At 65.0% G+C, this 13,462-nt stretch overlaps 1 protein-coding gene, 1 long non-coding RNA gene and 1 other non-coding gene across 3 annotated transcripts; 1 reads left to right on the forward strand and 2 right to left on the reverse strand.

Moving 5' to 3' along the window:
- Nucleotides 1-21: 21 nt before the first annotated feature.
- LSM2 (LSM2 homolog, U6 small nuclear RNA and mRNA degradation associated) lies at nucleotides 22-3,518 on the reverse strand. Its single transcript, XM_086870691.1, has 6 exons — nucleotides 3,405-3,518; nucleotides 1,556-1,684; nucleotides 1,223-1,290; nucleotides 935-965; nucleotides 362-421; nucleotides 22-261 (listed from the first exon to the last, which is right to left on the reverse strand). The coding sequence occupies exons 1-6, from the start codon at nucleotides 3,516-3,518 to the stop codon at nucleotides 136-138; spliced, it is 528 nt and encodes a 175-aa protein (XP_086726817.1). The 3' UTR covers nucleotides 22-135.
- A 1,390-nt stretch (nucleotides 3,519-4,908) lies between these two features.
- LOC147647863 (uncharacterized) lies at nucleotides 4,909-5,640 on the forward strand. Its single transcript, XR_015281355.1, has 2 exons — nucleotides 4,909-4,993; nucleotides 5,293-5,640. It is a non-coding gene; the product is annotated as an uncharacterized LOC147647863 (long non-coding RNA).
- Nucleotides 5,641-12,448: 6,808 nt separating this feature from the next.
- TRNAL-AAG (transfer RNA leucine (anticodon AAG)) lies at nucleotides 12,449-12,530 on the reverse strand. Its single transcript has one exon. It is a non-coding gene; the product is annotated as a tRNA-Leu (tRNA).
- Nucleotides 12,531-13,462: the final 932 nt, after the last annotated feature.

Below are 13,462 nucleotides of genomic sequence, written 5' to 3' on the forward strand. Positions count from 1 at the left end.
GAGACACACACAGAGAACACGGCAGGGGCCGGGCATTTATTGCGGCTGTGGAAAAGGGCCGGGGGTGTCCCCCCCCCGGCTTTGAGGAGGGGTCCCCCCGGATTTGGGGAGGGGTCCCCCCGGGTTCGGGGGGGGTCACTGCTTCTGCTGCAGCGCCTCCTTGCGCGCCGCGTCCTGCAGCAGCTGCGTGTCCACCTCGTCGGCCGGGAGCTGGACGTAGCGCACCACGGAGCCGCGGATGAAGCAGTTCTTCACCGAGAGCTGGGGGGGCCCAGACCCCTGAGACCCCCGAGACCCCCGAGAGGGCCCAGAGCCCCCCCAAACACCCCAAAATCACCCCCCCGAGCCCCCCGAGCCTCACCATGTGCGGGTACTTCTCGGGGTCCGTGACGCTGATGTCGGTCAGTTTGATGTTCAGGTACTGGGGGGGTGCAGGGGGGGTCAGAGACCCCCAGAGACCCCCCAGGGACCCCCAGAGCCCCTCAGAGACCCCCAGAGCCCCCCCTGGACCCCCAGAGCCCCTCAGAGACCCCCCCAGGGACCCTCAGACTCCCCCAGGGACCCCCAGAGCCCCTCAGAGACCCCCAGAGCCCCCCCGAGACCCCCAGAGCCCCTCAGACCCCCCCCAGGGACCCCCAGAGCCCCTCAGAGCCCTCCCAGAACCCTCCAGAGCCCCTCAGAGACCCCCAGAGACCCCCCAGGGACCCCCAGAGCCCCTCAGAGACCCCCCCAGGGACCCTCAGACCCCCCCAGGGACCCCCAGAGCCCTTCAGAGCCCTCCCAGAACCCCCCAGAGCCCTCTCAGGGACCCCCAGAGTCCCTCAGAGACCCCCAGAGACCCCCCCCAGGGACCCCCAGGGACCCCCCGAGACCCCCCAGGGACCCCCCAGAGTCCCCCCGAGACCCCCAGACCCCCCCAGAGACCCCCACTCACCTGATCCACGGAGTGCAGCGTCCCGCAGATGCTGAGGAGAGACACGGGGGGATTCTGGGGGTATTCTGGGGGGTTTTGGGGGGGATTTTGGGGGTTTTGGGGGGGATTTGGGCGCTGGAAGTTCTGGGGGGTCCCGGGGGGGGTTTTGGGGAGGGGGGTTTGGGGAGGGGGATTCTCGGGGGGGGGACAATGGGGGTACCGGGAGCTCCTTGAGGTCCCTGGGGGTCTCTCTGGGGGTCTCGGGGGTCGCCCCGGGGGGGTCCTGGGGCTCCCGAGCCCCCCCCTCACCTCAGGTCGTTCTTGAGCTCCACCACCACGTCCTTCCCCACCAGGGACTTGAAGAAGGAGTAGAAGAGCTGGGGGGGCACAGGGGGGGTCAGGGGGGTCCCGGCGACACGGGGGGGACACACGGGGGGGCCCGGGGGGGACACGAGGGGGTGGCGGGGGTCCCGGGGGGGGATCGGAGGGGTTCCGGAAGGGCCGGAGGAGGCCGGGGGGACACGGGGGGGGCTCGGGGGGATCCGCAGTCGCGGGGAGGGGCCCCAACCCCCCCCCGGGACCCCAAACCCCCCCCGGGGACCCCAAAATCCCCCCCCGGCCCCCCCCCCCCACCCCGCTCACCATCGCTGCCCGCCCGGCGCGCGCCACGCAGGCCCCGCCCCCTTCCGCCGCCGGCCACGCCCCCCCCGCGGCCGCCGAGGCCCCGCCCACCGCCCAATCCCCGCCCGCGTTCTCCGCTGGCCCCGCCCCCTTGCCCACAAAAAACCCGCCCACTCATCGGGACCACGCCCACCCCGCCAGGTCCCGCCCCCGCGGGGGTGGCGGGAAATGATTCACCCGCCCCCGCGCCGGGTCAGGGGTCACGGGGACACGGGGACACGGGGACACGGGGGTCCCGTGAGCCCGGTGACCCCTGGGACCCCCAGGGACCCCCGGGGACCCTCCTGGGACCCCCAGGGACCCCCTGTGACCCTCCTGGGACTCCCAGTGACCCCCAGTGACCCCCAGGGACCCCCAGTGACCCCCAGGGACCCCCCTGTGACCCCTCCGTGACCCCCTTTGGACCCCCAGGACCTCCCAGCCGCTGTCCCCGTGTCCCCCAATGTCCCCACATCCCCCCATCCCAATCTCTCCATCTTCCCTCTGCATCCCCATGGCCCCAATTCCCCACATCACCCCTGTCCCCGTGTCCCCCGCAGTGTCCCCGTGTCCCCCCCATTGTCCCCGTGTCCCCCCATTGTCCCCGTGTCCCCCCAGTGTCCCCATGTCCCCCCAGTGTCCCCGTGTCCCCCCCATTGTCCCCGTGTCCCCCCATTGTCCCCGTGTCCCCGTGTCCCCCCCAGTGTCCCCGTGTCCCCCCATTGTCCCCATGTCCCCATCATGTCCCCGTGTCCCCCCCATTGTCCCCGTGTCCCCCCCAGTGTCCCCGTGCCCCCCCCAGTGTCCCTGTGTCCCCCCCAATGTCCCTGTGTCCCCCCCATTGTCCCCGTGTCCCCCCCAGTGTCCCCGTGTCCCCCCCATGTCCCCGTGTCCCCCCCAGTGTCCCCGTGTCCCCCCCAGTGTCCCCGTGTCCCCCCCATTGTCCCCATGTCCCCCCAGTGTCCCCGTGTCCCCCCAGTGTCCCCGTGTCCCTCCATTGTCCCCGTGTCCCCCCAATGTCCCCGTGTCCCCCATTGTCCCCCCCGTGTCCCCCCATTGTCCCCGTGTCCCCCCAGTGTCCCCGTGTCCCCCCATTGTCCCCGTGTCCTCTCTGGTGTCCCTGTGTCCCCCCATTGTCCCTGTGTCCCCCCCATTGTCCCCATAATGTCCCCCTGTCCCCCCCCGTGTACCCATGTCCCCCCAGTGTCCCCGTGTCCCCCCCCTCCCAGTGTCCCCATGTCCTCTCTGGTACCCCCATATCCCCCCCCCGTGTCCCCCCCATTGTCCCCTGTCCCCCACGTGTCTCCTGTCCCCCCCGTGTCCCCCCCGTGTCCCCTGTCCCCCCCGTGTCCCCTGTCCCCCCCCGTGTCCCCGCCGTGTCCCCTGTCCCCCACGTGTCCCCTGTCCCCCCCGTGTCCCCTGTCCCCCCCCGTGTCCCCCCCGTGTCCCCTGTCCCCCCCATGTCCCCTGTCCCCCACGTGTCCCCTGTCCCCGTGTCGGTCCCGTGTCCCCTCCCCGGCCACCCCCTCCCACGCAGGGCCGGGTGGGGACCGGGAGAACCGGCCCCGCTGCCGGTGATGGCACCGGCGTGTCACCGGCGTGTCACCGACCTGTCACCTGCCGCTGTCACCTGCCCCTGTCACCTGCCCCTGTCACCTGCCCCTGTCACCTCCCTGTCACCTCCCTGTCACCTCCCTGTCACCTCCCGGCTGCTGCGGGGATTTAAGGGCGGCCCCGGGGCCACCCCGGCACTGACGGAGCTGTCGGTGAGTGGGGACAGGGACCGGGGACCTCGGGGACATCGGGGACCTCGGGGACAGGGACCGGGGACATCGGGGACATCGGGGACATCGGCGACATCGGGGACCTCGGGGACATCGGGGACCTTGGGGACATCGGGGACATCGGGGACAGGGACCGGGGACCTCGGGGACATCGGGGACATCGGGGACCTCGGGGACCTTGGGGACATCGGGGACAGGGATGAGGGGACAGGGATGAGGACAAGGGGACAGGGTTGGGGACAGTGTGGGCACTGGTCAGGGACATTGGCAGGGCTGTGGGGACAGGGACAGGGACAGGGACACGGGGACAGGGACACGGGAACAGGGACACGGGAACAGGGACAGGGACAGGGACACGGGGACATTGGCAGGGCTGTGGGGACAGGAACAGGGACAGGGACACGGGGACAGGGACAGGGACACAGGGACATTGGCAGGGACACGGGGACAGGGACAGGGACATGGGGACAGGGACAGGGACACGGGGACATTGGCAGGGCTGTGGGGACAGGGACAGGGACAGGGACACGGGAACAGGGACAGGGACAGGGACAGGGACACGGGGACAGGGACAGGGACAGGGACACGGGGACAGGGACAGGGACACGGGGACATCAGGAATGCGGGGGTGGGACAGGGACAGGGTGGGGACAGGAGGGGACAGGATGTGGGGACAGGGCTGGGACAGGAGCGATGTGGAGATGAGAGCACAGGGACAGAGGGGACAGAGGGGACAGAGGGACAGAGGGGACAGATGGACAGGAGGGGACAGAGGGGACAGGGAGGGGACAGAGGGGACAGGAGGGGACAGCGGGGACAAAGGGGACAGGATGGGGACAGAGAGGGGACAGAGAGGGGACAGAGGGGACAGGAGGGGACAGCGGGGACAGAGGGGACAGAGGGGACAGAGAGGGGACAGAGAGGGGACAGGGAGGGGACAGAGGAGGGACAGGGGGACAGAGGGGACAGAGGGGACAGGATGGGGACAGAGGGGACAGAGGGGGGACAGAGGGGACAGTGGGGACAGAGGGGACAGGAGGGGACAGGAGGAGACAGAGGGGGGACAGGAGGGGACAGAGAGGGGACAGGAGGGGACAGGAGGGGACAGGAGGGGACAGAGGGGGGACAGGAGGGGACAGAGAGGGGACAGGATGGGGACAGAGGGGACAGAGGGACAGAGGGGACAGAGGGGACAGGAGGAGACAGAGGGGACAGAGAGGGGACAGAGGGGACAGGGGGGACAGGATGGGGACAGGATGGGGACAGAGGGACAGGAGGGGACAGAGGGGACAGAGGGGACAGAGGGGGGACAGAGGGGACAGAGGGGACAGAGGGGGGACAGAGGGGGGACAGTGGGGGGACAGAGGGGGGACAGTGGGGGGACAGGAGGGGACAGAGGGGACAGGGATAAGGGCAAGGACAAGGACGGGGACATGGGGGACAGGCAGAGCCCGGGCGGGGGGCACAGGGCGGGGCGGGGGCTGTGTCCCCTCGGCGCTGTCCCCACCGTGTCCCCCCCCGTGTCCCCCCCGTGTCCCCCCCGTGTCCCCAGGGATGTGTGCCGGTGTCCAGTGCCTGCTGAACCTCCTGCGCTGGGGCTGGGGGGTCCTCAAGGGCCTCTGGGGGGGGCACGGAGGTGAGTGGGGGTCCCGGGGGGGGGACACAGCAGGGAGGGAGGGGACAATGACAGGGGAGGGACCCGGGAGCCGCGGGGGCGACACCGCAGCTGGGGAGGGGTCCCGGGGGGGTCCCATGGGGGGGGGAACCCCCAGGGGAGGGGGGGAACCCCCAGGGGAGGGGGGGGGCACTCATGGGGGGCCTTGGGGGCACGGGGGGGGAGGGGGGGGAGGGGAGAGTGACCGGCCTAACAAGGGGGGGGGGGAGGGGGGCTGAGGTCAAAGGTCACCGCTGACCCCTCCTCCCCCCCCCCCCCAGCGACCCCCCCGCCCCCCGCGGCTGAGAGGACGACGGTGGTTCCGGGCAAGGAGGACTGAGACCCCCCCGGACCCCCCCAAAACCTCCTCGGGACCCCCCGGACCCCAAAACCTCCCCGGGACCCCCCCGGACCCCAAAACCTCCCCGGGACCCCCCCGCGCTGAATAAACGCCCTCGAGCCGCGCCCGGTTTTGAGCGATTTTGGAGCTTCCCGGGGGGAAGCCCCCCCGAGGGGGGCGGAACGAGTTAAAAACGAAACAAAAGCTTAATTAGGAAATTAAATAGAAAATAATAATAGAAAAATTAAAATTAATCGGAAATTATACAATAAACGCTATTAAAAGCGAACTGCGGAAAACGGAATGAAAGTGAAAAATCCCTCAAGTGAGACGGAATGAAAATCAAACCGGAGAGAAAGAGCGGATAAAACCCCGACAGAAACGGGGAACGAGGAAAAACCGCAGCGGGAAGTGGGTTTAAAGGAAAACCCGAATTGCAATGAAAGAGAAGCGTTAAACACAAAAAGAGAAGGCGCAAACGCTTTAAACGTCCCATAAATCTGAATTGTCCCGGCCGGAGCCGCCGCTCCCGGAGCCTTCGGGGGGATCTGGGGATGGGGCCGGGGCCGGGGGAGGGAAGGACGCGGCAAAACCGAGATAATTCCCCAAATCCCAACTGCCGGGCTCAAAGCGGGCGCTGCTCTGCCTCACCTGGGAACACCCCGGCGGTCCCGTTCGTTCCTTCATTCATTCATTCATTCATTCATTCCTTCGTTCGTTCGTTCGTTCCTGCATTCCTTCATTCATTCCTTCATTCGTTCCTTCCTTCCCTCATTCATTTCCATCACCCGTCATTTTGCTCTCCCCATCCCAAGCTGTATTCCCCCAATCCCGATTTCCCCCAATCCCGATTTCCCCCAATCCCGACTTCCCGATTTCCCCCAATCCCGATTTCCCCCAATCCCGATTCCCCGATTTTCCCCCAATCCCGATTTCCCCCAATCCCGATTTTCCCGATTTCCCCCAATCCCGATTTTCCCGATTTCCCCCAATCCCGATTCCCCGATTTTCCCCATTCCCGATTCTTTCCCCATTCCCGGTTCCCCCCGGCTCAGGGAAGGGAAAAGCCCCGTGCCCCCCCGTGCCCCCCCCGTGCCCCCCAGCTGTCCCCAGGTGTCCCCAGGTGTCTCCAGGTATCCCCAGCTGTCCCCAGGTGTCCCCAGGTGTCTCCAGGTATCCCCAGGTGTCCCCAGGTGTCCCCAGGTATCCCCAGGTGTCCCCAGGTGTTCCCAGGTGATCCCAGGTATCCCCGGGTATCCCCAGGTATCCCCCGGTATCCCCAGGTGTCCCCAGCTGTCCCCCCCCCCGGTATCCCCAGGTGTCTCCAGGTGTCCCCAGATGTTTCCAGGTGTCCCCAGGTGTCCCCAGGTGTTGCCAGGTGTCCCCCCCGTGTCCCCCCCGTGTCCCCCCGTGTCCCCCCCCTGTCCCCCCGTGTCTCCCCCGTGTCCCCCCCGTGTCCCCCCGTGTCCCCCCGCTCCCAGCCCGGGGACAGAGCCGGGGATGTCCCGCTCCGGTTCGCTCCCCCCGGGACATTCCCGGGAGTTTCGGGGGGGATCCCCGGGACCTCCCCCCCTTTTCCCGGCGGGACGGACCCAAACCCGGGGGAATTCGCAGGAAATCTCCCCATTTCTCCCCCTGCGGGCTCCGGGATTTGGGCGGGAATTCCTCCGGGGGCGGCCGCGCTCGATGGCCCATCGGGAGCGGCTGATGGACCATCGGGAAAGGGCCCGGGGCGAGCTCGGCGCGCGGGGGGTCGTTGTCACCTGCCGGGGGGAGGGGAGGCGGCGATGGCCAAATTCCGGGTGTCCGCGTTAACCCTTTCCTCTCGGGACCCCAAACCCCCGCCGCTCGTCCCCTCCCTGCACGGGGGTCTCCTCCATCCCCGAGGCCCCTCCACGAGACCACGGCATCCCCAGGATATCCCCACGATATCCCCACGACATCCCCACGATATCCCCAGGACATCCCCACGATATCCCCACGATATCCCCACGACATCCCCACGATATCCCCAGGACATCCCCACGATATCCCCACGATATCCCCACGATATCCCCACGATATCCCCACGACATCCCCACGGTATTCCCACGATATTCCCAGGACATTCCCACGATATCCCCACGACATCCCCACGATATCCCCACCTCCCCCCCCAATTCCCTCCTGGATTCCCCCCCGCCTTACCCCCCCCCCCCCGGGGGGTCCCAGCGCGGCCGTGACGTTGCGATGACGTCACTGCCCCCCGGGGCCGCCCCCTCCCGCCCCTCCCCCGGCGCCCGCAGGTCCCGGAGCCGCTCCGGGAGTTCGGGACCCCCCCGAGACCCCCCGGACCCCCCAAACCCTCCCCCGCGCCCCCCCCGCCATGGCCGAGCCGCAGGTAGGGTTGGGGGGCGCGGGGGGGCTGCTGGAGTTGGGGGGAGGCGGCTCCGCACCCCCGGGGTTCAACTTTTGAATTTTTTGAAACTTTTTTAACATTTATTTCTTTATTTTCCGTATTTTTGGAAAAAAAAAAAAAAAAGTTTTTTTTTCCCTTTTTTTGTCTCTAAATTCGGGTTTTAAAAGTTTGTTTGAAAAGCTTCAGTTCTGGATTTTATTTTATTTTATTTTATTTTATTTTATTTTATTTTATTTTATTTTATTTTATTTTATTTTATTTTATTTTACTTTATTTTATTTTATTTTATTTTATTTTATTTTATTTTATTTTATTTTATTATGTTTTATGTTCTCTCGCTTTACTTCGTTTTATTTCACTTTATTTTGTTTCATTTTACCTTAATTTTATTTCATTTCAAATTAGTGCGTCTTGCCTTGCTTTATTTCGTTTTTTCTTTATTTTATCTCTTCTTATTTTATTCCACTTGAATTTTAACTTTCTTACTTTAGTTCTCGTTATCTCGCTTAGTTTAATTTAACTTTATTTTATTTCCTGCTCTTTTCTTTCCTTTCATGTCACTTCATCGGGTTTTTTTTCATTTTATTTCGCTTTGGGATTTTTAATTTCACTTCACTTTGAATTTCCCGTTTTTCTCTCTCGCCGTTTATTTCTCCCTCCGCTATTTTTTCTATTTTCTTCTATTTTTATTTTTTTTTTTACGCTTCCTTTCTTTGGATGCTTTTTGGTCGTTTTTTGATTTTTTATTTTATTTTATTTTATATTTTGCGTCTTTTGCGCCTTTTCCGCGTTTCCTCCGCAGGTGCCGGAGGTGCTGCAGGAGGTGACGGTCAGCACCGAGCCCCCCCCCGGGGCCCCCGAAGGTACCGACCCCCAAATCCCCCCGAAATCCCCCCGAAATCCCCCCCAAACCGCCCCGAATCCCCCCCGAAGGTACCGACCCCCAAATCCCCCCGAAATCCCCCCCAAACCGCCCCAAATCCCCCCCGAAGGTACCGACCCCCAAATCCCCCCGAAATCCCCCCGAAATCCCCCCCAAAATCGCCCCGAATCCCCCCAAATCCCCCCCAAACCGCCCCAAATCCCCCCGAATCCCCCCCAAATCCCCCCAAACCGCCCCAAATCCCCCCAAAATCGCCCCAAGTCCCCCCTTCCCGGGCCCCCCGAAGGTACCGACCCCCAAATCCCTCCGAATCCCCCCGAATCCCCTCCGAATCCCCCCGAATCCCCTCCGAATCCCCCCGAATCCCCTCCGAATCCCCCCGAATCCCCCCGAATCCCCTCCGAATCCCCTCCGAATCCCCCCGAATCCCCTCCGAATCCCCCCGAATCCCCTCCGAATCCCCCCGAATCCCCCCGAATCCCCTCCGAATCCCCCCGAATCCCCCCGAATCCCCCCGAATCCCCCCAATTCCCCCCGAATCCCCCCGAATCCCCCCGAATCCCCCCGAATCCCCTCCGAATCCCCCCGAATCCCCCCGAATCCCCTCCGAATCCCCCCGAATCCCCCCAATTCCCCCCGAATCCCCCCAATTCCCCCCGAATCCCCCCGAATCCCCTCCGAATCCCCCCCGAATCCCCCCCAATTCCCCCCAAATCCCCCCCCGCTCTCCGGTCCCGGGGGCTCCGCCGACCCCTCCCCTCCCCCCGCAGGAGCCCCCGGCTGGGCCCCCCCGGGCGGGGTCTGGGGGGGTCCCGGCCCGGACGAGGAAGAGGAGGAGGAGGAGGAAGAGTGGGCGAGGCCCCTCCTGCGGCTCTGGGGGGCCTGGGGGGGCTCCGGCGCCTCAGGTGAGGGATTTGGGGGGGCGCTGGGGGGCGGCACTGGGGGGAACTGGGGGGAACTGGGGGGAACTGGTGCGGCTGTGGGGTGGGGGGCCAAGGCAGCCCCTTTTTGGGGCGGTTCACTCCCTTTCGGGGCACCTCAGTGCAGTTTTTGGGGCGATTCGATCCCTTCCGGGGACGTTTCAACCCCTTTTGGAGCGTTTCAAACCCTCCTCGGGCGCTTCGGTCCCTTTTTTGGGGCGATTGAGCCGTTTTTGGGGGCACCTCAGCCCCTTTTCCAGCCTTCCACCCCCTTCGCGGCGCTTGAAGCCCTTTCGGGGCTGATTTTTTGCTCCTTCGGGGCGCTTCAATCCCTTTTCGGAGCGTTCCGAGCGTCTTTTGGGCTGCACCGAATCCTTTCCACGGCGCTCTCCTCCCGAGTCCCGTGCCCAGCCATCTCTGGGCACAAACACCTTTTTCCTCCCATTTTCCCCCTTTTCTCCCCATTTTTCCCCCTTTTCCCCCCCCTTCCCCCCCATTTCCCCCCCATTTCCCCCCATTTCCCCCATTTTTCCCCCTCATTTTCCCCCCCATTTTTCCCCCATTTCCCCCCATTTCCCCCATTTCCCCCCCATTTCCCCCCCATTTTTCCCCCCCATTTCCCCCCATTTCCCCCATTTTTCCCCCTCATTTTCCCCCCTCATTTTCCCCCCCATTTTTCCCCCATTTCCCCCCATTTTCCCCCATTTCCCCCCCATTTTTCCCCCCCATTCCCCCCCATTTTCCCCCCATTTCCCCCCCATTCCCCCCCATTTCCCCCCTTTCCCCCCATTCCCCCCCATTTTTCCCCCATTTCCCCCCATTTCCCCCATTCCCCCCCCATTTCCCCCCCATTTATCCCCATTTCCCCCCCATTTCCCCCCATTTCCCCCCCTTTTCCCCCCATTTCCCCCCATTTTTCCCCCATTTCCCCCCATTTCCCCCCTTTCCCCACGCCCGCAGATGACGGCTGGCTCAGCGCTGCCGAGGCCGAGAGCTCCCGGGACGAGGACTCGGAGGAGGCTCGGGGGACGCCCCGGCGGGACCCCCCGGAGCCGGCCCGCCCCACCTGCGAGCTCTGCGGGAAAAGCTTCACCTCGGGCTCGTCCCTGAGCCGCCACCTGCGCGCCCACCCGGGCGGGGCCCCCTTCAGCTGCTTCCGCTGCCGCAGCGCCTTCCCGTGCGGGGCCGCGCTGCGGGAGCACCTGGGCACGCCGTGCCAGCCGCGGCCGCACAAGTGCCGCTCCTGCCCCAAGCGCTTCGCGTCCGCCCGCTCGCTGCACAAGCACCGCCGCGTCCACCTGGACGGCGCCCTGCGCTGCCCGGACTGCGGCAAAACGCTCACGTCCAAGGCGTCCCTGGTCACCCACCGGCGCATCCACACCGGGGAGCGCCCGTTCGCCTGCCCGGACTGCGGCAAGGCCTTCATGGCCTCCAAGTCGCTCAGCAAGCACCGGCAGGCGCAGCACGGCGGCGGCTTCATCTGCTCGCACTGCGGCAAGAGCCTCTCGTCGCACCCCGCGCTGGTGGCGCACCGCCGCATCCACACCGGGGAGCGCCCCTACGAGTGCCCCGACTGCGGCAAGGCCTTCATGGCCGTCAAATCGCTCAGCAAGCACCGCAAAACGCACCGGGACGGGCCCGCGGGAGCCGCGCCCGCGCCCTGCCCCGACTGCGGCCCCGGCGGAGCGGCCGCGCCCTGCCCGCACCGCCGGCGGCCCCTCGGGGACAGCCCCGGCAGCGGCCCGGGGGTCCCGCGGCCCCTCGGGGACAGCCCCGGCAGCGGCCCGGGGGTCCCGCGGCCCCTCGGGGACAGCCCCGGGAGCGGCCCGGGGGTCCCGCGACCCCTCGGGGACAGCCCCGGGAGCGTCCCGGGGGTCCCGCGACCCCTCAGGGACAGCCCCGGGAGCGGCCCGGAGCCCCCGCGGCCCCTCGGGGACACTCCCGGGAGCGTCCCGGGGGTCCCGGCCGCCCCCCCGGAGCCCCCGCGGCCCCACAAGCGCCGCCGCCCCGCGTGCGAGGAGTGCGGGAAGGCGTTCCGGGACGGGGCCGCGCTGCGGCGGCACCGGCGCGTCCACACCGGGGAGAAGCCGTTCGGCTGCAGCGAGTGCGGGAAGAGCTTCCGAGCCAACTCCAGCCTGGTCATCCACCGGCGCATCCACACCGGCGAGAAGCCCTACCCCTGCTCCCGCTGCGCCAAGAGCTTCGTGTCCCGCTCGGCGCTGCAGAAGCACCTGCAGAGCCACCTGCGCAGGGAGCTGCTGGAGGGGGCGCGGCCCTGAGCGGGGGGGTCCTGCCGGGGAGGCGCCGACCCCCCGGGATCCATCGCTGGGCTTTGGGTGCCCACCTCAGGGACTGACGGACAAACTCTGGGTGCCCATCCCAGGGGTCAGTGGATGGAATTCGGGTGCCCGTCCCAGGGCTGTACGTCCGACTCCTCTTTTAGAGGCTAAAAAGGCTTTTTTTAGCTTCCCACCGCCAAAACCATTCCAGTATCCGAAGCGGAGCTGGGGGGGTCTCTGTTCCCCCCAGGGTTGCTCCATCTGGATCAAGTTTTTTATGGATCCGGCATGTCCCAAACCCGCGTTTCCTTCCCCAGTTCCCCCTGCTCCAAAATGAGGTGAAATAAAGCGGAATTGGGATCTTAGGAAAGCGGGGTCCTGATTTGATGGCTCGGGATTGGGGTGGGAATGGGGACCCCTGTGGGAACGAGCTCCCCGTTCCCCAGAAACCCGTCCCGGGGGGTCCGGAGGGACCCCGGGCTGGGGAGGGGTCGGGAAGGTGGCACCGGCTGAAATTCGGTGATGCCGATCCCCGGTTTCCACCGGGATGCGTTCCTGGGGAGTGCCAAAAATGGGCGGGGGCTCCCCCAGATGTGGCGTCCCCCCCAAAATCCCGCTGGCAGCGGTGGGATTCGAACCCACGCCCCCGCAGGGACTGGAGCCTTAATCCAGCGCCTTGGACCGCTCGGCCACGCTACCCCGGGGGGGCGGGGCCGCGCCCCGGGATGGGCCCGGAATTGGGGAATTCGGGCAAATCCATCGATAATCCATCGATAACCCATCGATAATCCATCGATAATCCATCCATAACCCATGGATAATCCATCAGTAATCCATCGATAATCCATCCATAACCCATGGATAATCCATCGATAATCCATCAATAATCCATCAATAACCCATCGATAATCCATCGATAATCCATCAATAACCCATCGATAATCCATCCATAACCCATGGATAATCCATCGATAATACATCAATAATCCATCAATAACCCATGGATAATCCATCAGTAATCCATCGATAATCCATCAAGAATCCATCAATAACCCATCAATAATCCATCAATAACCCATGGATAATCCATCGATAATACATCGATAACCCATCGATAATCCATCCATAATCCATCGATAATCCATCAATAACCCATGGATAATCCATCGATAATACATCGATAACCCATCGATAATACATCGATAACCCATCGATAACCCATCGATAATCCATCAATAACCCATCGATAACCAGAGGCACGGGGGAAGGAGGGATCGATTAAGGGAATGAATGAAGGGACCGGGAGTTCCTTCAGGCCCCGCTCCCCTCAAACCGCTCGATGATCCAAGGACAGGGAAAAGCCAGGGGACAATTCCCGGTGTCCGGTGGAATCCGGGCGCTCCCGCCTTTCCCTGCTCCTCCCGGGCGCTCCCTCCGGAGCCGGGGTCCCCTCGCGTCCCCTTCCCACCGTTGGGAACGAGGGACTCTCCATCCTGGGAAAGAGATTTTCCTTCTTTTCGCTGCTTTCCTTTGGTTTGGATCGGAACCGTCCCGGAAGCCGGGAAGTGCCCGACATCGGCTCAGCAAACGCGATCCGGGCCCAGACAGAGCGAACCCCCCCGAACCCGACA

Source organism: Cyanistes caeruleus, chromosome 33 (genome assembly GCF_971803275.1).
Source record: "Cyanistes caeruleus chromosome 33, bCyaCae1.hap1.1, whole genome shotgun sequence".
Classification (NCBI taxonomy): Eukaryota; Metazoa; Chordata; class Aves; order Passeriformes; family Paridae; genus Cyanistes; species Cyanistes caeruleus.

Excerpts from the sequence above, each read along its gene's own strand:
- LSM2 (XM_086870691.1), bottom strand. The coding sequence starts at position 3,518 with ATGTCCCCGATGTCCCCGAGGTCCCCGGTCCCTGTCCCCGATGTCCCC. Across the intron at positions 1,291-1,555 it reads GCGCCGGGCGGGCAGCGATG|CTCTTCTACTCCTTCTTCAA; the intron begins GTGAGCGGGGTG and ends GTGCCCCCCCAG. Across the intron at positions 422-934 it reads CGCTGCACTCCGTGGATCAG|TACCTGAACATCAAACTGAC; the intron begins GTGAGTGGGGGT and ends GCACCCCCCCAG.